General features: G+C 43.9%; 1 protein-coding gene across 1 annotated transcript in view; it reads left to right on the top strand.

Annotated features, from left to right (window-relative positions):
- LOC127003240 (protein 60A-like) overlaps positions 1-21,773 on the top strand; it is a 22,710-nt gene extending 937 nt beyond the window's left edge. The window contains exons 2-5 of the mRNA XM_050869638.1: positions 6,706-6,874; positions 14,749-14,888; positions 16,108-16,281; positions 19,384-21,773. Coding sequence (XP_050725595.1) covers positions 6,706-6,874; positions 14,749-14,888; positions 16,108-16,281; positions 19,384-19,742 — 842 coding nt within the window. The 3' untranslated portion in view covers positions 19,743-21,773. The remainder of the gene's footprint in view (positions 1-6,705; positions 6,875-14,748; positions 14,889-16,107; positions 16,282-19,383) is intronic.
- The last annotated feature ends 420 nt before the right edge of the window (positions 21,774-22,193 follow it).

The following is a 22,193-nucleotide window of genomic DNA, read 5'->3' as shown; positions in this document are numbered from 1 at the left end:
AGAGAGAGAGAGAGAGAGAGAGAGAGAGAGAGAGAGAGAGAGAGAGAGAGAGAGAGAGAGAGGCAAACTTTTCTCAACGCTTGGAATAACGAAAGAAATAAGAGTGAATATATCGGGTAACTCTAGCATGAGAAACATGAGCAGAACAAGGGAGAGAGTAAGACATCAGGTAGCCAGGTGTAGCGGAGGAGCGGGAGGGAGGGGGGAAGGAGACGGTAACAGGAAGGAGAGGGAGGAAGTAAGCACCTGCAGGAAGGAGGATGAGGAGGGAGACGTTTCCAGGAAGGAGGGAAAGAAGGGAAGAAACACAATTATGCGATATTTTTGGATGAGAGGCGAAAAATAAGAGGCAGAGAAGAAAATAAGAGAAGAGAAAGGATACTCAACGCCGAGGAAAAAAAATATATCAACAAGAAGTGCAGATAAGTGGACAAGAAAGAATCAGAAAGTGGAGTAGCAAGCCATTTAAATCGATAAGGGCCGCCGAAAATATTAACAAGTGTAGGTAAGCAGATGAACAAGACGGTACATAGAATTAGGAGAAGAAAGTGGAGCTACGAAGTCATTTAAATCGATAGAGGTCACGAGCAAACTCAAAACACAAGCAAATAGGTGAGGAAACGAAAGAAAGGATCAAGAGAAGAAAGGGACATAGGAAGCCGTTTAAGGTCATAGACGTCACAAATAGACCCAAACCAAGTGCAAATAAGTGAATAAACAGAAAACGAAAGAAAGGATCAAGAGAAGAAAGGGACATAGGAAGCCGTTTAAGGTCATAGACGTCACAAATAGACCCAAACCAAGTGCAAATAAGTGAATAAACAGAAAACGAAAGAAAGGATCAAGAGAAGAAAGGGACATAGGAAGCCGTTTAAGGACATAGACGTCACAAACATGCCCAAAATAAGTGTAAACAAGTAAACAAGACAAAAGAAAGGTTGCAAAGAAGAAAGCGGACCCATTAAACCCGAAGCGGACACAAAAAGGGAATAAGCAAAACGAAAGAAGTAATTAGAGACGAAAAGGAACCCATGAAACCATTTAGAGGGATGGATAGCATAAAATAAATAAGAAATAAGTGCCAGTATGTGAATAAACAATAAACGAAATGAAAAATGAATGACCTTGGAAGAGACGCAAAGGGATAGTTCACAAGAATACCAGAACAAGTGCAAATAACAATAAACAGAAAACGAAAGAAAGAGTCACGAAAAGAAAGTGAGTCTCGGGAGCAATTAAAAGTTATAGAGAAGAAAGAAGAAGAAAAGAATGAGAGAAAAAAAGGAGGAGGAGGAGGAGAAGGGAAAGGTAAAGGAAAAGGAATTGGCAGCACGCAGATAATAAGTCCTGGAAATATAGTGACGGTAAAGGCGTTGCAACAAGAAAATTAACAACCCGACACCGAGGATAAAACAAACATGAAGGAAGTATAATAATATAACCACGACGGCAGGATACTAACAAAACCTTGAAGACGACGATGCTGATGCTGAGAAAGTATTGTTTGTTGTGGCGAAGGAAACCAAGAAACAAAAGCTATGTGAGTAGATGTAAACAGGATAACAAGACAATCACGACAGCAGAACAGCAACAAAACCCTGAAGCCGAAACAGTGGATAACAAGAGAAATGTCTGGTGTAGAGAGAGAAGTAAAGAAACACAAAAGCTGGATGAATACGTAAGTGGAACAGGATAACAAGACAACCACGTCAGCAGAAGAGCAACAAAACCCTGAGGACGAATTAGTAGATAACAAGAGAAATGTTTGGTGTAGAGAGAGAAGCAAAGAAACACAAAAGCTGGATGAATGCGTAAGTGGAACAGGATAACAAGACATTTACGACAGCAGAAGGATAGCAACAAAACAATCAATATCAGATAATAATTAACAAGGGAAATGAATGTCTGGTGTGGAGAGAGAAACCAAGACGCAAAAAAGCTATACGGGTACATAAGTGAACACAAGAGAACTATTGAAGCTGGATGACAGGAAAAGGGTGATAACAGGGAACTAAACAATGATAAAAAGGGAAAGAAGAGAAAGGCAAAAACTGTGTAACAAAGGAAGTAAACCGGACGACGAGAAAAACATGAACGTTGGATAACAAGAAAAGTGTGACAACGGTATAACAACGAACCAGCAGTAACAAGGGTAACAAAAGCAACACACAGACCGGCAACTTGATAAACAAACAGGATAACAGGAGGCGCACAGAGGCTGGATGAGAGGAGTGTGACGGCGGGCTAAACAAACTAAGCCAGGGGTTCTCAACTTGGGGGTCGCGCTCCCTTAAGGGCGTTACTAATATCCAGGTGTGGGGGGAGTGAGCCCTGGGGAAAAACGAGGACTTTCTCTTATTGTATTTATTTATTTATTTATTTATTTTTTACATCCCCGCCTATAGCGCCAGTAGGCTTTCTTCAGGGCCCAGATGGTCGGCCCTAGCCCGTCATGGCGCAGGCAATTTTTATAGTGGCGCCAGCTATGCTTGGCTCATGGGTGGTCTTCTGGACAGCATGTGGGTAGTCAGGCGGTGACTTAAAAATCCCAGGTGGTAGCGTGGGGATTCGAACCGACGTTGTCCATGGCGTGGTGAATGTGAGCCCAGCATGCTAACCACTCAGCCACCGCCTACAAGACCATGGGTTAAGACTGAGGAGTTTATGAAAAATGCAAAAGTATTGTCATCACTAACAAGCTTTTTATTGTCTCTTTTGGCTTACCATTTTTTTTTATCTGAGAAGGAATTAAAAGGAAGGATTTAAGAGGGGCGAGGAAGGAAGGGTTAGAACTATATCTTAGACGGGGCGTGGTAGTAAAAACGATAAGGACCACTGAGCTAGACAACAGCTTACATGCACATGAGGAACAGCGACTTTATTCCAAGCTCCTCCTCACTCAAAGATGTCAGACTGACAACTCAGAAAACAACAGCTTACATGCACATGAGGAACAGCGACTTTATTCCAAGTTCCTCCTCACTCAAAGATGTCAGACTGACAACTCAGAAAACAACAGCTTACATACACGTGAAGAACAGCGACTTTATTCCAAGCTCCTCCTCACTCAAAGATGTCAGACTGCCAACACAGAAATCAGTGTCAACTATTAAACTGTTTTTCGTCCTTGAGAAATTACACGTACTTCACTTCCAATTACTTTTTATTGCCGTATTTGCGCCGTACTAACGGAAATAATTGCCATGTTGGATGTAGCCATTAACTCGTCAAAGTGGATCATAGAAAGTTCGTAGGGGCCGGGGCCTGGGTGGATGACTTACTGTGAGAAATGAAGTCGACGGAACGGCCTAGAAAGGGAAAGCTTGTGAGACGGGCGGAGGGCGGAACGTAGGAGATAAAAATAATGCTAAACACTGAAGGCAAATGTGCAGAGAGAGAGAGAGAGAGAGAGAGAGAGAGAGAGAGAGAGAGAGAGAGAGAGAGAGAGAGAGAGAATGACAGACAGACACATTGACGAGTAGACAAACAGATAGATGGACAGGAGAAATAAAACTGCAACGTACCGAAACAAACAAAATCAGATAAAAAACAAATAAGCCAACAATTGCTGACAAAGAAGAGAGAGAGAGAGAGAGAGAGAGAGAGAGAGAGAGAGACTGGTAAACACGTAGCCATACCAATTGATGTTCTGTGTGTGTATGATTGTGTGAATGGCAACGTCTCTCTCTCTCTCTCTCTCTCTCTCTCTCTCTCTCTCTCTCTCTCTCTCTCTCCTGGCTTGTTCGTGTTTGCTTCCCGTCCTGTTGCGTGTTTCCCTCTCGCCGTGACGTCATCCAGGAGGGTAACCCGAGGCCTGCCCAAACAGCCTCCCCGCTGCTGAGAGAGAGAGAGCGAGAGAGAGAGAGAGAGAGAGGGGCTGGGACCGCTCTGTCAACACTTACTTCCCCTGTTTATATGTAGACAGAGACGAGTGGCAGCACGCAGGAGGAGGAAGAGGAACCAGTAGGGAGGAGGAGGAGGAGGAGGAGGAGGAAGCGGTGGTTCGGAAAATGATCAAATGATAAATAGAAAGACACGATAATGAAGGGATTGAAAATGTGTTATTGTCTGGTACTTATTTCGTCTCGTCATCATCAATGGTATGATCTATTTATATTTTATGAAAGTGTTCGACAAAGTTTTTCACCATCTGCTGTTGTTAAAATTACAGGCTCACGGAGTACTTGGGAAAGTGTTGAGCTGGATCAGGGCGTGGCTTAGCAGTAGGAGGTAAACAGTACAAACCAGTGGTAAAATGTCTTACTAGACCTGTTACGAATGACGTCCATCGCTGTTTATTATTTATATAAATGGTTTGGATACAGGAATCAGTAATGATGTCAGTAGGTTTGCGAATGATACGAAGATCGGCCGAGTAATTGAATCAAATCAGAATGCTTGTGTCCTTATGGATAAAATAGACAGATTGTATGATTAGGAAGAGAAGGACCAGATGGAGTTCAATGTCAGGAAGTGTAGTATTCTGAGTGTTGGCAGGAATAACCCTTCACATAATTATTTTTTTAAATGACACTCCCTTAAGCTAGTCAAGAAATGTGAGGGATCTTGGAGCCAGTGGGCTCTGATCTCCGTCCAAGAACGCAATGCATTCAGGCCAAGAATCGTACAAATAGTTTACTGGGTTTCGTTTCAAGGAGCGTAAGCAATAGCAGCGTTGGTCATCCTCAAGCTATAATTGGCATTATTCAGACCTCATCTCCAAAATGCGGCTCAGTTCTGGTCATTTAACTATTGAATGGATACAAGCTGCTAGAATCTGTGCAGAGGAGTATGACAAAAATTATTCACAGGTTGAGAAACTTGCCATATGAGGATAGACTTAAACATTTAGATTTTCATTCTTTAGAAAGGCGAAAGTGCGAGGAGACATGAGTGAGCGTTATGAATGGATGAAAGTTTTGGTGGTATAAGAGAGCCGGGTAGGACACGCAGTAATCGGTTTACATTTAATAAATTCAGATTCAACAAAAACTTAGGCGATAACTGACTCACCCATAGATAGGTGGGTGAGTAGAACAGGGTTAGCGGTCATGTTGCGAGTGCCAGTACGATAGATAATTCGCGAAAAGGTTAGATAAATTCATAGTGAGGGTAGTGAGGTCAGGTTTACATAGCTGCCTTGTATAAGCCAGTTGACTTTGTGCACACTATTTTCTGATATTATCACCATCTTCAGGACAAACGCCTTTCCTAACATTTTCCACCGCTTTGGCTGACGTTAGTGTACTCCATCCTGTCCCAGCAAATGCTTCACACACACACACACACACACACACACACACACACACACAATACACACAACCCCCCACACACAACCACCTTCACACACAATCACCCCACACACAACCTCCCACACACATAACCGCCACACAACCCCCCCAACACAACCCCCCCCACACATAACCCCCACACAACCCCCCACACACAACCTCCCACACACATAATCCCCACACAACCCCCCCACACAACCCCCCCCACACACAACCCCCACACAACCCCCACACACACACACCCCCCCACACAACCCCCACACACACAACCCCCCACACAACCTCCCCCACACACAACCCCCACACAACCCCCCCCACACACAACCCCCCACACAACCCCCACACACACAACCCCACACAACCCCCCACACACACAACCCCCCCACACAACCCCACACACACAACCCCCACGCACACAACCCCCCCCACACACAAGCTCCCCACACAACCCCCCCACACACACAACCCCCCACACAACCCCCCCCACACACAACCCCCCACACAACCCCCCACACACACAACCCCCACACACAACCCCACACACAACCCCACACACAATCCCTCACACACAACCCACACACACCCCCACACAACCCCACACAGAACCCCCACACACAACCCCCACACACAACGCCCCACACACAACCCCTCACACAAACACCACACACACAACCACCCCACACAACCCCCCCCCCACAACCCCCCACACACACAACCCCCCCACACACAACCCCACACACACAACACCACACACACAACCTCACACACAACCCCCCACACACACAACCCCCCCACACACAACCCCCCACACACAACCCCCCCACACAACCCCCCTACACAACCCCCACACACAACCTCCCCCACACAACCTCCCCATACAACCCACACACACAACCCCCCACACAACCTCCCCACACAACCCCACACACAACCCCACACACAACCCCCACACAACCCACCACACACAACCCCTCACACAACCCCCACACACACACCCCACACACAACCCCCACACACAACCCCCCACACACAACCCCCACACACAACCCCCCCACACACAACCCCCCACACAACCCCACACACAACCCCCACACAACCCCCACACACAACCCCACACACAACTCCCCACACACAACCCACACACACAATCCCCACACACAACCCCACACACACAACCCCCACACAACCCCCCCCACAAAGCCCCACACACAACCCCTCACACAAAAACCACACACACAACCCCCCCACACAACCCAACCCCCACACACACACAACCCCACACACACAACCCCACACACAACACTATACCTCCTCACCTACCAACCTTTCCCCTAAATCACATCCAACTTTTCCCGCGTCTCATCCCCTCACACCCTCACTCTCCCCCCTCCCCTCACCTCCCGCCTCTCCGCAGATCCCCCCAGCGGCCGGCAGCAACACGGAGCTAACCGCATGCTGTACTTCGATGTGCGAGACGTCCCACTTGACCACTCCCTCCTTGGGGCTGAGATCCGCGTGCACCGCCAGCCAGACCACGTCCTGCCCGTCCGTCTTCACGTGTACTTAGTCACGGACGAGGAGGGGTACGTACGGACGAGGGGGAAGTGAATGAGGTGTGTGAATAAGAAGGGAAAGTATGCACTGGGGTTGAAGAGGGAAATGAGGGAAAGACGGTGTGTGGAATGGATATTGTGTGAGGGAAGGAAAAAAAGTATATGGTTTAGATAGCTTGAGGGTAAAGTGGATTTAGTGTGTGAGGGAGAGGGGAAAGTATGCACTGGGGTTGAAGAGGAAAATGAGGAAAAGACGGTGTGTGGAATGAATAGTGTGTGAGGGAAGGAAAAAAAGTACATGGTTTAGTATAGCTTGAGGGGAAAGTGGATTTAGTGTGTGAGGGAGAGGGGAAAGTATGTGACTGGGTTTGTGAAGAGGAAGGATTGTGTACGAAAGGGATAGTGGGTGAGAAAGTAGGTGAAGAGTGTGTAAATTAAGTGTACTCTATTACGGACGAGGGGAAAGTGGGTTAAGTGTGTGAGGAAGAAGATAAGTATGTGATGGGGGTTGTTAGGGAAATGATGATGTGTGGAAGGGATAGTGGACAAGAAAGTAGTTAAAAAAGAGTAAAGAGACGAGGGAGAGTGGATTAAGTGGGTGATGAAGAAGGGGAGTATGTGATAGGGGTTGTTAGTTAAATGAAGATGTGTGGAAGGGATAGTGGACAAGAAAAAAAAGTAGTTAAAAAAGGGTAAAGAGATGAGGGAGAGTGAATTAAGTGGGTGATGAAGAAAGATAAATATGCGATCGGGTTTGTTAGAGGAAAGAATGTGAACGAAGAGGATAGTTGGTAAGAAAGAGAGGGGACAAAAAGAAAATAAAGTAAGTGTACACTGTTACGGGCGAGGGAAAAGTAGATTAAGTGCGTGCGTGAAAGTAAAGTAACGTGTATGAAAAGGAGAGTTTGTGAAGGTAAGAGTGGTGGGTGAGAGGAAAACAGTACAGGCAGATGAGGGGAAAATGGATAAAGTGTGGTAGATTAATGGGAGTGTGTGTAGGTGAACGTGTGAGGGGAAAATGCTACCTACGGACGAGAGGGAAGCAGTGTGGGAAGGTGGATTGGGTATGGGAGGGGTTGAGGAGGGAAACAGAGGGGAGTGTGTGAGGGAGAAAGATGATGCAAGTGGACACGAGGGGAAGGGTTGAAAGATAGGGTTAAATGTGAGAAGGGGAAGTGTGGGGAGGGAAAAATGTATGTGAAAGAGGGGAAAGGGAAGGAGAAGGCTGTGTAAAGAGAAGAGGGGAGTATGTGTGAGTGGAAAGATGGAAGGGGAAAAGAAGAGGGGAAAAAATATATGAAAGAAGGGAAGGAGAAGGGTGTGAAAAGAGAAGAACGGAGTATATGTTAGTGAAAAGATGTGCATGAAAGAGGGGAAATGGAAGGGGAAAAGAAGAGGGGAAAAATTATATGGAAGAAGGGAATGGGAAGGGTGTGTAAAGAGCAGAGGGGTATATATGTGAGGATAAAGATGTATACGAACGAAGAGAAAGGAAAGGGGAAGAGAATAAGTAAGTGAAGGGAAGAAGGGAGTATGTGAGGGAACGAATGTACAAAAAGGAGGGGAAAGGGAAGGAAAAGGGACTTGGTGTGTGAAGATAAGAGGGAAGCACAGGTGAGGGGGAAAGATATGCAAGAAGGAGGGGAAAGGGAAGGAGAAGGGACTAGGTGGGTGAAGATAAGAGGGAAGCATAGGTGAGGGGGAAAGATATGGAAGAAGGAGGGGAAAGGGAAGGAGAAGGGACTAGGTGGGTGAAGATAAGAGGGAAGCATAGGTGAGGGGGAAAGATATGGAAGAAGGAGGGGAAAGGGAAGGAGAAGGGACTAGGTGGGTGAAGATAAGAGGGAAGCATAGGTGAGGGGGAAAGATATGCAAGAAGGAGGGGAAAGGGAAGGGGAAATGAATAAGTGTGTGATGAGAAAAGGGGGAAAAATCGTAGAGAGAAAAAATGCTGTGTACGAACGAGGGAAAAAAGAAGAATGAATTACGTGAAGAGTAGAGAGGAGAGTGAGAGGAGGAAGACGCTGTGTAAGGACGAGGGGAAAGGGAAGGGGAAGAGAATAAGGGTATGGAAAGAATGGGGAAAGATGTGTGGAGAGAAAAAAAAAAGATGGCTTGTAAAAAAAAAAAGGGAAAGGGAATGAAAAAGGAACTTGGTGCATAAAGAGAATGGGAAAAGTGTGTGGAAGGAAAATAGGGTTGTACGAACGAGGGGAAAGGAAAGGAGAAGAGAATAACTGTGTGGAAGGGAAAAATGATGTGTGCGAACGAGCGGAAAGGGAAGGGAGAAGGACTAAATACGTATGAAGAGAAAAGAGGAGGAAGTGTGAGGGGAAGAAGACTGGCTCGTAGGGGAGAATAACGTGTGAAAGGGAGGAGTGTTAAGGTTACGAGTGTGAGGGAGGGGGGAAAAAGTACATAGCAAAGTGTGTGTATGCGTGTGTGTGTGTGTGTGTGTGTAAGAGGGGAAGGTAAAAAGCGTATACAGAAGGGATATTTAGAAGAGGGGAGGAAGATATGTAATGGATGTATAATGGAAGGGGAGTGAAGTAAACCAAGGAACATAATAATAAAAGGGAAGAAAACGTGAGACTAAAATTGAAGAGGAGTGAAGTAACCAAGGAGCATTATGATAAAAGGGAAGAAAACGTGAGACTAAAATTGAAGGGGAGTGAAGTAAACCAAGGAACATAATAATAAAAGGGAAGAAAACATGAGACAAGTATTGAAGTGCGTGTGTGAAAGACAGGAAGACATTTTAAAAGGAACAGACAGGTAGACAGACAGACAGACAAAAATATAGACGCACAGACAGAAAAAACAGATAGAGATACAGACGGTGTGTTAATTAGGCAGCGAATAGTCTGTGTTTGTATAGGAGAACTGGGTGAAGGGAAGCAGAAAAGAATATGTAAATGAGGGTGGTGTTAGTGAAGAGAGGGAAGAGGAATGAGGATAGAAATGGCGGACGTGGATGAGGGGAGAAAAGGGGAGAAGAAGGAAGACCACGAAGAGGAAGAAGAGTGGAAGAGAGGATAAAAAGACGTAAAGGAAAAAGGGAAGGAGGGAGGAAGGAAGGAAGAGGGGATAAAAGTAAAAGTAAATATGGGTAAAAAATGCAAAGGAAAATGAAGAGAAATAGGAAAGATATAGGAATGAAAAGGTTATGAGAAAGAAAGAAGGAAAAAAGAAGGAAGGAAAGAAAAAAGCTAATGGAAGATGAAAGGAAAGGGGTTGAGATAAGAGAGAGAGAGAGAGAGAGAGAGAGAGAGAGAGAGAGAGAGAGAGAGAGAGAGAGAGAGAGAGAGAGAGAGAGAGAGAGAGAGAGAGAGAGAGAGAGAGAGAGAGAGAGAGAGAGAGAGCGGAGAATGGAGATAAAATAAATATAGGGTACCTTAATTGGCTCTCTCAACCTTCTAAAAGCGAGCAGGAGGAGGAGGAGGAGGAGGGGGAGAGTGCATCAACCTTTTCCCAGTATTTGTCAGGTTAATTAGTGCCTTCCCCTCCACGTGGTGCAGAAGAGATTAATTAACTGCTCCGCTAACCCATCATTTATCGCCTTAATTACCCTCTTTCTTGTCTCTTTAATAGCCCATCATTTATTTATTCACTTATTTATTTATTTATTTTGCTTCTGAGCCTATCCATTTCTACCTTGTATATATTTTCCTCATCTTCTCAGTTTTAGATTGATTTGTTTTTTCCTTAATGGTAGTCTGTATTTCTTTCATCTTTTTAGCAAACTTGTATTTTTTTTTTATTTTTTAGCGGCGATATCTAAGGCTCGTATTTCTCTTTTCATCTCTTCAGTCATCTTTATTTTCCCTCCTTAATGAATGCCTTGAATGAATATCTAAGACCCGTATTTTGTTTATTTTTTTCCAGTTTACTTGTACTTTGCTTGTTTTTCTTAATGGTGGTGTATAAGTCCCGTATTTTCCTGTGTGTCATGTTATCAGTTATTTATACTTCGATTCTGTAGTGTCTCAAGGCCCCTGTTCGCAGACGCCCTCACAACAACTATTTACAAAGACCACAAAGGAAATTACCCGCATTCCCATAGGTGTTTTTTTCACGTTTATGGTGGGAAAACTTGTCAGGCTTCTTTAACACGCACTAATGCAATTGGTTCTTCTCTTTGTTATTTTTTTTACAACAAAGGAGACAGCTCAAGGGCACAAAAAAAAAGGAAACAACAATTTAAAAAAAAAAAATAGCCAAGTCGATGATGTACTGACTAACTTTCTTGCATTTTTCATCACTTTAATCAGCGTCTACTTTGCTTCCTTAAATAGGCACTGATTTTATTGATTTTCTTCTTTATTCACGGACTTATTGACTTTAGTTTTTCAGTTTTATTTTTCATCGCTTCGTCAGCTTCTACTTTGTTTCCTTAAAAAGACACTGATTCCGTTAATTATTCATTCTCTTTATACATATTTTTTTCTACTAAAGCGTTATTATGTTTTTTCTTCTTTTTTATTCAAATGAGAGGGAGGGACTCAAAGCTGCTTCTACATAGAAGCAGCTCGTAAGTACCCCATTATGGTTAACCTCTTCTTGTCTCTTCCATTTTAACAGCTTTCACCTCATCCTTCCAGTCTGTCTGCCTAAGTAGTCTGACATTTTTTTTCACTCCACCTGTCAGGTTCAATCTACCTTAACCACTTTTCCTTCTCCACCTGCTTCATCTAGTTAAGAGCACGGAGACGTAGGAGGCTGCAAAGGTTAGCTGCTAGCCCTTGTGAAACTAACATTACATTCCTTCCCCGTCAAGCACTTTATACAACTTTTCTTGAAGGTATCTCTCGTACCAGCAATAACCATATAAATCCCAAGCTTGCTCCATTCATCCAACTCTAAATTACTAAACTAATTTTTCACCATATCTTTACTATCCTAATATATGTTTCTTCTCTGCTCATTGAATTTACCTTAACGAGTTTTCCTTTTCTTCACGCAAGCCTATCAAATATAAATCAGCTCATCTTTCTCATCTTTTTTTCCTCATCAACTTCCATCACGTTTTTCAGTTTCCTCAGCCTTTTTTTCTTTCCGTCAAGCTCCAAGATTAATTCATCAAAAGCGGCTAGCGGCTCAGGTAATCTAATTGTCTCTTTTATTCATGTCTTTTTAATTAAGTCTAATCACCTTGTGTAACCATACCTTTTATTCTCGTACCTTTCATCTTAATTAATCTCGGTTTACACAATCAAGCCTCATCTCCTTCACGTCTTCCTCTGATTCCTTTACAGAGGCACCATATTTTTTTTTACATATTAATTTCTTGCCCTCTTTTATTCCCATATAAAAATACAAGGCCAATAGGAGTCGCATTATGAAGATTCAAACGCCTCTTCTATTATGTTCTTGTGTTCTTGATGGACAACAGATTGTCCATCTTTTTGTTGTTCTCTTCAAGTTGTTTTCCTGGCTTACCCATGCATTGTAAACATGACATTGTATAATAACATTTGTTAGCCCTGATGAACCCTACAACATGGCATTATGAACAAAGTCAGCTTTTTTTTTTCTTTACGTCTTGGCCTGTGGCGCTGGTAGGCCATCATAGTAGGGCCTGATGGTCGGCCCCAGCCCGTTGTGGCGCAGGCAAGTGTTTATAGTGGCGCCATCTTTACTTTTCAGCATTTTCCATTTTAGACCCCTAGTTGCATAATATGAATTGTTGGGGGTGTGTTGGAGGGTTATGCGACGCCGATCTAGCAGTTTTTGTGCTATTAACACTTGTTGTGTGTGTGTGTGTGTGTGTAATTCACCTCTTGGTCTGCTGCGGGTCTCTCTCGAGACAGCCAGCCGTTCCCCTACGGAAGGAACTCAGAGCTCAGTGACCGATCTTTGGGTAGGACTGACACCACTCACACACAACATACCGCGACAACGAGGTCACAACTCCTCGCCTTACGTCGTATACCTACTCACTGCTAGGTGAACAGGGGCTACACGTGAAAGAAGATAAACCCAACTTATCTTCATCCGGTCGAGGAATCGAACCCCGGTCCTTCTGGCTGTGAGGCAGACGCTCTAACCACTGAGCTACCGGGCCGTGTGTGTGTGTGTGTGTGTGTGTGTGTGTGTGTGTGTGTTCATAAGTAGATCTTGTGTTTATCTTTAAAATATTATTAAAGAGTTTCCCCGAGTTAGGTTCCTAAAAGCGCTGTTAGGGTTACAAGAGATTGCTGCCTCTCTCACCAAAATGTGCGTTGGTGTCTTGTACCTGTGTTGCTATTCTTCCAGTGTTCATATTCTGTTACTTTGTTGTTTACTTCTGTGTTTTTATACTTACGCTTCGTCCCCGTTTTGCTCGTTTGTTCATCTTTTATTCCTGTATTCGTACGTTTTGTTGCTTCTTTTCCTGGTCTCCTTCACTTGTATTGCTGTTCTTCACACGTTCCATTTTTACCCGTATTTATTTTTGTGTTCCTGTATTCACGTTTTGTTCCTGTTCTTCGCCTTTGTTCACCTTTTATTCATGTGTTCTGACGTGTTGCTGCTTCTTGTCTTGGTCTCTTTTACTTGTGTTGCTTGTGTTGTGTCTTCTTGTCTTGGTCTCTTTTACTTGTGTTGCTTGTGTTGTTTCTTCTTGTCCTGGTCTCTTTTACTTGTGTTGCTTGTGTTGTGTCTTCTTGTCTTGGTCTCTTTTACTTGTGTTGCTTGTGTTGTGTCTTCTTGTCTTGGTCTCTCTTACTTGTGTTGCTTGTGTTGTTGCTTCTTGTCTTGGTCTCTTTTACTTGTGTTGCTTGTGTTGTGTCTTCTTGTCTTGGTCTCTTTTACTTGTGTTGCTTGTGTTGTTTCTTCTTGTCTTGGTCTCTTTTACTTGTGGTGCTTGTGTTGCTGCTTCTTGTCTTGGTCTCTCTTACTTGTGTTGCTTGTGTTGTTGCTTCTTGTCTTGGTCTCTTTTACTTGTGGTGCTTGTGTTGTGTCTTCTTGTCTTGGTCTCTTTTACTTGTGTTGCTTGTGTTGTTGCTTCTTGTCTTGGTCTCTTTTACTTGTGTTGCTTGTGTTGTGTCTTCTTGTCTTGGTCTCTTTAATTGTGTTGCTTGTGTTGTGTCTTCTTGTCTTGGTCTCTTTAATTGTGTTGCTTGTGTTGTGTCTTCTTGTCTTGGTCTCTTTAATTGTGTTGCGTGTGTTGTGTCTTCTTGTCTTGGTCTCTTTAATTGTGTTGCTTGTGTTGTGTCTTCTTGTCTTGGTCTCTCTTACTTGTGTTGCTTGTGTTGTGTCTTCTTGTCTTGGTCTCTTTTACTTGTGTTGCTTGTGTTGTGTCTTCTTGTCTTGGTCTCTTTTACTTGTGGTGTTGTTCTTCCCGTGGTCACATTTTTACTCTCTTGTTCATTTTGTGTTCTTGCATTGTCGATTTGTTTTTGCGATGCTCTTTTGTTCACCTCTTGTCTTCTGTTTTCCTGCGCTAGCTTTCTTTTCTTTACCTGTGTTGTTGTTCTTCCCGTGTTCACATTTTTACTCTCCTGTTCATTTTGTGTTCTTGCATTGTCGATTTGTTTTTGCGATGCTCTTTTGTTCACTTCTTTTCTCCTGTTTTCCTGCGCTAGCTTTCTTTTCTTTACCTGTGTTGTTGTTCTTCCCGCGTTCACATATTTACCAGCTGTTTATTTTTGTGGTTTCGTATTCTCCAATTATTCTTGCGTTTCTCTTTTCTTCGCTTCTTTTTCTTGCTTTCCTACTTTAGTTCTTGTTTTTAGTACCTGTGTGTTCCTGTTCTTCCCTTTGTTGTTTATTTTTGTTTTCTAATATTCTCGGTTTGTTTTTGCGTTCCTCATTTGTTCACCTCTTGATCATATTTGTTTCTTGTTCTTCTCTTGATTCTTTCTTGTTCTTGTTTTCTACTTACTTACCTTTCCCCGTTGTGTTGTGGTGACCCCCGCGTGCAGGAGCGAGTCTGAGGTGGCCCGCATGGTCCTGGACGAGGCGGGCTGGACCAGCATCAACGTCACCACCTCCGTCCTCTCCTGGCTCATCCTGCCGCAGACCAACTTCGGGTTCCGCCTCGCCGTCACCTCCATCGATAAGAGTAAGTATCAGCGTTGCCAGATTATCGTATCCACCATTGTATTTACCGTTTTTAGACACTTAACTATAGCAAAAAGACACTAGTAATTAAACCTTTCAACGGTAACTATAAATAAATGTAGTTATTGGAGTGGAAGAGACAGTTTTTGGGTCGGAAATCGGAAAACATAAGAGGCTGAGTACGACAATCTGGTAATCTGGAGTCCTGTAAGTATGTGTTGGGGTGGGGGGTGGAGGGAGGGAAAGGGAGGAGAGGAGAGGAGTGTTGTGTGGGGAGATAAGTGTATGTGAGGGGGGAATACATGGGAAGTAAAACATATTGTGTGACTGAGGGTTTGAGACTGTGAGGGATGAGGAAGGAGTGTGAGTGTGTGCGTTAGTGGGTGAAGATAGTTGCAGGCTAAGTATGCGTGTTGGGGGGGGAGGATCGTGTGAGTGAGTGCGTTAGAATGGAAGTGTGTATGTATGGATGTGTGTGAGGGTAGGTGAGAGGGCTGTGAGTGAGGGAGGGGGTGAAGGAGTGAGGTGAGTACATGTCGGTATAGGTGAGCAAGTGCGTTAGTGGGTCAGTGAATGAGAGAGTGTGTAGGAGAGCGAAGAGTGTGTGAGTGCGTGTGTCAGTGTCTTCCACCAACTCTCCCATTTCCTCCTCTCCTTCCACTTTCTATCTTGCTCTTCCTCTTCCTTTTCATATGTCTTCCACTCATCTTCCTCTCTTCAACCTTCTTCTATGTCTTACACCCTTTCCGCTCCGCATTTCTTTCTTCATTATCTTTCCTCTACCTATATACTCTTCTTACTCGTCCTCCTCCTTTTTCCTGTCTTCCATATCTCTTTCTCTTTCCAGCCCTCTTTTATATTCCTTACATTCTTTCCGTTCCCCACTTCCTTCATTCCTCCTTCCACTACCTGTTCTTCTTACTCGTCCTCCTCCTCTTTCCTATCTTCCACATCTCTTTCTCTTTCCAGCCTTCTTTTATATTCCTTACATTCTTTCCGTTCCTCACTTCCTTCATTCCTCCTTCCACTGCCTGTTCTTCTTACTCGTCCCCTTTCTCTTTTCTGTCCTCCACTCCTTTTCCTCTTTTCATCCACCTCCTATTCCTTATCGTTCTCTTCTTCTTCTTCTTCTTCTTCTTCTTCCGGTCCTCCGTTCCACATTTCTTTCTTCATTCCTCCTTCAACCACTTATCCCTCTTATTCGTACTCTTCCTCTTCAGAGCACGAGAGGCGGTTCCATGAGGTCGGTCTGTCGGGCTCGCGGGACCATGAGGATGTGAGGCCCTTCATGGTGGGGTACTTCGCTCTTCCGGACTCGGTATCGAAGAGGAAGAGGAGCCGCACAGCGCGCTCCGTCGGCCCTCCCCCACGCAGCCGCCCACGAAGCTACAGAGGTGAGTCAGAAGGGGTAGACAGAGAGAGAGAGAGAGAGAGAGAGAGAGAGAGAGAGAGAGAGAGAGAGAGAGAGAGAGAGAGAGAGAGAGAGAGATTAGAACATAAGAACGCAAGGAGTCTGCAAGAGGCCTATACAAAGCAGCTCCTGTATGTCTAACCCCATGCATCTTACCTCACTATCCATGTATTTATCCAACCTCTACATGGTATTGGCACACACAACATGACTGCCAAGTCTGTTCCACTCATCCACCACTCTGTTGGTGAATTAATTCTTGCCTGTCTGTATTGAATCTGAATTTGTCTAACTTAAAACCGTTGATACGTGTCCTACCTGGCTCTTTTACAACCAAAACCAAGAAATGCACGGACAGACGGACAAATAAATAGAAAGGGACAACTAGATAGACAACTGAAGGAAAATGTAGGAAAAAAAGGTAGACAAACAGACGTAGGTGCAAAGCGATGGACAGTAAAAAAAAGCTGAGGCACGCAGACATGCACAGAGATAGGAAAAGAGACAGGCAGACAGACAGACAAAGGAGAACACAGACAGAGAAAGAGGTAGACAGACAAACAACAGTGCAGTGCGATGGACAAAAAAGGAAAAAAATAAGCCGAGACACAGACAGATGCACAGAGATTGGAGGAGAGACAGGGAGACAGACAGAAGAGAATACAGATACAGAAAAAAAGTAGACATAAAAAGTACAGTGCGATGGATAGACAGAAAAAAATAAACTAAGACACACAGGTGGATGGACAGAGAAATAGGGAAAGATACAGACAGGTGAAAGAGCGTGCAGGTGGTCAGAAAGGTAGGTAGAGACGGACAGGTAGACCGAGGGACCCAGTCTTGATTTACGCCGAGATGGGAAGGGTGATAGAGACCCAAGATTCAATTCCACCTTTGTGATGACCCGACCTCCACAAAGTAATCCTCCGCAGCTCCCTCCTTCGCTCCCAACGACTCCCAGTTCCTCCCTTCGTTCCCTCACTCACTCTTTCCCCCTACCCTTCCCTCCTTCCCAGTTCCCTCCTTCGTTCTCTCACTCACTTCTTCCCCTTGTCCCTTCCTCCTCCCTAGTTCCCTTCCTCACTCCCTACCTCCATCTTTCCCCCTGGCCTTCCCTCCTCCCTAGTTCCCCCCTTCGTTCCCTCGCTCACTCCTTCCCCATACCCTTCCCTCACTCCTTCCCCCTGTCTTCCCCAGTTCCCTCCCTCGCTCCCTCACTCCCTCCTTCCCCCTTCCTTCCCTCATCCGCGAGCAGATATGTGGGAAAAATTCGATCAAATCGTGCACTTTATGATAGAAGCGTGAAACTTGGCGCACAGTTAGAGCTTGTCCTTGGATTTTTTCAGCTATAAGGCCATCGCCAAATTTACCTATAACAGAAATGGCGGACACCATCAACTGTTAGCCTGTAGCATCCCGGATATTGTAGCCAAAATCCATTTTAGAGGTCGAGCAACGAACGCCTATTTGTGAAGAAAAAAAACTCTGAAACTGAGTGAAAAGAAAAGGAACAAGATTAATAATAATAATAATAATAATAATAATAATAATAATAATAATAATAATAATAATAATAATAATAATAATAATAATAATAATAAATAATAATAATAATAATAATAATAATAATAATAATAATAATAATAATAATAATAATAATAATAATAATAATAATAATAATAATTATAATAATAATAATAACAATAATTATCATTATTATTATTATTATTATTATTATTATTATTATTATTATTATTATTATTATAATTATTTTAATAGATAAAGATGAATCACTGTTACTGCTAGAAACCGCGCAAATAGCATCTTGGGTTTTAGCGTAGAAGTTATATATGGCAGTGCTTAAGCCTAACCTGACTTACTGTTCTATTTCGGTGCACCTGTTACGGAACGCATATTGCTTCCCTTGAGTCAGCATAGGAAAGAATGATTCAAATGATCCGAGGACTTTTGAACTTACCGCCAGGGAACGACTAAAAACAAATAACTTACATTCTTTAGAAAAACGAAGACTGCAAGGTGATTCAATTGAGGTTTTTGAATAGGTTAAGAGGACTCGAAAGGGAAATTTACACTAATTACGTTTATTAATTAAAAATAGATGAAAGAACACACAACAACGGATAAATAGTCGGTAAACTCAGGTTGAGGGGGAAATAGGGAAGATCTATTTCACGAGTTGGATGGTGGATGAGTGGAACAAACTTGGCAGATGTGTACTTGAGGCAAACACCATTGAAAACGTTTGTTGGAGGTTCGCTATATTTATGACAGGGAAGGGACTTTGGTGAATGATCCGCTCTCAGGAGCTGCCATGTGTGGGCGCTGGCCTCCTGTAGTCTGCTTGTATCCTCGTGTATCCACCTGTAAAGAGAGGTTATGGCCACGGCTTTAGACACTTCGGAGCTGGCGGAGGTTTTCTTTACTATAGTCATCTTACCCTACAGTGATCCACTGCGACAATGCGAACAAGAACGATAGAAAAAAAAATAGGAAATAATAATATGGCACATCAAGGTAAATCAAGATATCTTATGCCTAACAGGAAGCAGAAAACTGAACATGTGGAAAGATAAGGGGAAGATCATACACGGAAAAGACACAGACACAGACAGACAGACAGACAGACAGACAGACTCCACTATGCTTGTTCAGATCCATTTAATAAGATTTGCTTCTCTTTTTCCACGTTAATCCAGAGGTCACCGGCACCGCTTGCTTCAGCCAGTATATTAAGGCTTGTTTCTTTTTCTGTGTGTCCTTCCAGAGCTCACAGACCGCACTTTTCTTGCTTAGATCCGTTTAATTAAGTTTGTTCTTGATTCTACTTTCCTCCAAATATCACAGAGATAATTTTTTGCTTTGATCCATTTGATAAGATTTGTTCCTCCGTTTCTCCGTCCGTCCAGAGATCACAGACCGCACTTTTCTTGCTTAGATCCGTTTAATTAAGTTTGTTCTTGTTTCTACTTTCCTCCGGATATCACAGAGATCATTTTTTGCTTAGATCCTTTTTTGCTTTGATCCATTTGATAAGATTTGTTTCTCTGTTTCTCCGTCCGTCCAGAGATCACAGACCGCACCATCGGCTCCGACACGTGGTGCCGGCTGAAGCACCTGTACGTGTCCTTCCAAGACCTCGGCTGGGAGAACTGGGTCATCGCTCCGGAGGGATACGACGCCAACTACTGTGAGGGCCACTGCGTCTTCCCCCTGCACGCCAAGATGAACGCCTCCAATCACGCCCTCGTCCAGACCTTGGTGAAGCTCATGGATGGCGTCCCGGATGATAGTGAGCGGCCCCCGAACGCCTGCTGTGCCCCCATCGATCTGGCCACCATCCCCGTCCTTTATTACTCCCACGAACAAAATATCGTGCTCAAGAAGTACCCGAAGATGATAGTGAAGTCGTGTGGATGTCTCTAAGAAAGGTTATTAGTTTCGTTGCACTTTACTAGCGTTCTGAGGGTCGTTTCCAGCGGTATCCGAGGTTGTCGTATATCGTATTACTTAACATATATATTTTAGTTATCGCAGTTTTTGTAGGTAAGTGTAGTTTACTGTATTTTGTAGCCTATTTTATTTCTGTATCTTTTGGCCTTCTGTTTTTCTGTATTTTGTAGCCTACTGTATTTCTGCAATTTGTGGTCTGCTGTATTTGTATTTTGCGCCCTACTGTATTTCTGTATTTTATGGGCTACTGTATTTTTGTATTTAGTAGGTACTGTATTTCCGTATTTTGTTTCCACCTGTATTTTTTGTATTTTGTAGGCTCCTGTATTTCTGCATTTTGTAGCCTACCGTATTTCTGTATTTTGTAGCCCTGCCACAGTTCAGTCTGTTCACGCATGTGGTGAGGATGTCGAGCTCACCAAAAGTTTCACATACCTTAGTGGCGTAATGCATAATAATGGTGGGTCTTACCAGGAAGTCACTCGACGGATTTGCTTGGCCCACGGCGGTATGGACTCGCTCATCATGAGTATATAGCGTTGTCGATATTTATGCAGGCGAACGAGATTTGAATCGTTGTTACTCGTGCTCCCTGTCTTACTGTATGGCTGTGAGAAATGGACACTGAATAGTGACTTGGAAGAGGGGTGTCGATGCCTTTGGTACCAAGTGCCTTCGCAGGATCATGGGGTATCGCTGGAATGACTTTGTGTCGAACCGACGATTACTCCGTGAAACTGAATCGAGGCCTGTTACCAGATTAGTACCGTGAACGCCAACTCCGGCTATATGGGCACGTGGGACGCCTCCCGGACGTCGTCCTGCTCACAGGGTTGTTTCTGTACGAGACACCCCTGAGTGGAGGAGACCAAGGGGAGGCCCACGTAACTCATGGCTGGGGCAAGTCGATCAATCCTGCCGGGAAGGACGAGGTGCATAGGACAGCTACATGGGGGTTTGCTCGGTTGGACCACCGGAGTAGAGGCGGCTAGTGCACACATGAGTGAAGCGACTCGCCCTCGGACATATGCTCCCCGTTAGGTATAGTTATAGTCTCTCTCTCTCTCTCTCTCTCTCTCTCTCTCTCTCTCTCTCTCTCTCTCTCTCTCTCTCTCTCTTCTGTAAATTCTCCACGCATAATCTCTCTTCCTCTTCCTTTGTAATGTGCTCTCATCAGAGTGAGGCAAGGGAATAACAAACAGCCGTTTTCTTTTTCCTTGTAATAACAGAGCATACCTGTAATGTATATACTCCAGTCTAAGGGAAGACGTTTGATTGTTCGTGTGTTCTTTTGAGCACGGTTTTGTGTTGTCGAGAAGATAATCTTGATGAAGGCGAAAGATAGTGTTTTATCATGCATTCAGAGGTGAACTTCTCGAGCACTGAGTATACCACTCGCCTTGTATAGACGTTGGATACATAAATTCAGGTGCTTCTGATAAACTGTGTCACCTACTGAAGATGAAACAAAAGAAAACTTAAGGTAATGGTCAACTGATTGAGCAAGCATAAAGAGCAGCAAACCGCCAGCCTAATGGAGACTTTGAGGGTCGTTGCTGTGTAGAGGCCATAACTGCACTTATCAGGCCTGCCTTCTGTGGACACAGGTACCGGTAAGCATAACGCTGCCTGCTACAAAAGAAGCAGCTTTAAAAGTCCCCCGATGAATAGGCTGAGACGGAAGCAGAAACTGTTCTGCTGCTCATAAAAAGTAGAGGAACAGAAGTCTAAGGCTGCAGAGAGGTATTGTAAGTGTCACTTTACATTATTCATACCCAGTGGTTGCCTGCTTTTACCTGTTTGTTATATCAATGTGCTGCTTATATGCTATTACTTAACTTTTATGCCAGGAACTATAAACACCTGTACTGCGTTTAAAGAAAAAGAAGGAAAAAAGACAAATCCTCAGCATTCCTTGACCGTCAGCCTGCATGAGGAAAAAGTGCATCCAAATGATATTACTATTATAGTGCCATACAGTCCAAATAAAGAATTTAATAATTATTAATATCTTTATTAACAGGGTATGGTGGGTGAGTTTATTTATTGAATTTATTCATCTGAGTTTGGAGTGAAGAAGTAGTAGTGGTGGTGGCGGTGTCTGAGGTCGAGTCATCTCAATGCATTTCCCCTCTTTTCATACTCTTCTTATCCCTTTATCCTCCAGCAGAGTACAAGCAGTAGTTCCGTGGTGTCAGGTCCTCAGGCTCCCAGAGGCTAAAAGGACTTCAGCCCCTTGATGGTGGACTATTTTCAAGGTTATCCACACGGGTCCATTCCACACACCACCACCAGTGCTCTACAGCTGCCTCAGAGCCACTAGGCCCTATGGTAAGCAGGACCTGAACCTATATTCCTAAACAAGTGGGCCCTACACACCCACATTTGATAAAACTTTCATAGATGTTGTGAGCATTTCCATGA

This window comes from Eriocheir sinensis, chromosome 25 (genome assembly GCF_024679095.1).
Source record: "Eriocheir sinensis breed Jianghai 21 chromosome 25, ASM2467909v1, whole genome shotgun sequence".
In the NCBI taxonomy this organism is placed as follows: Eukaryota; Metazoa; Arthropoda; class Malacostraca; order Decapoda; family Varunidae; genus Eriocheir; species Eriocheir sinensis.
The sequence above is the reverse complement of the archived record's forward strand: the minus strand, read 5'-3'. Positions and strand labels throughout refer to the sequence as shown.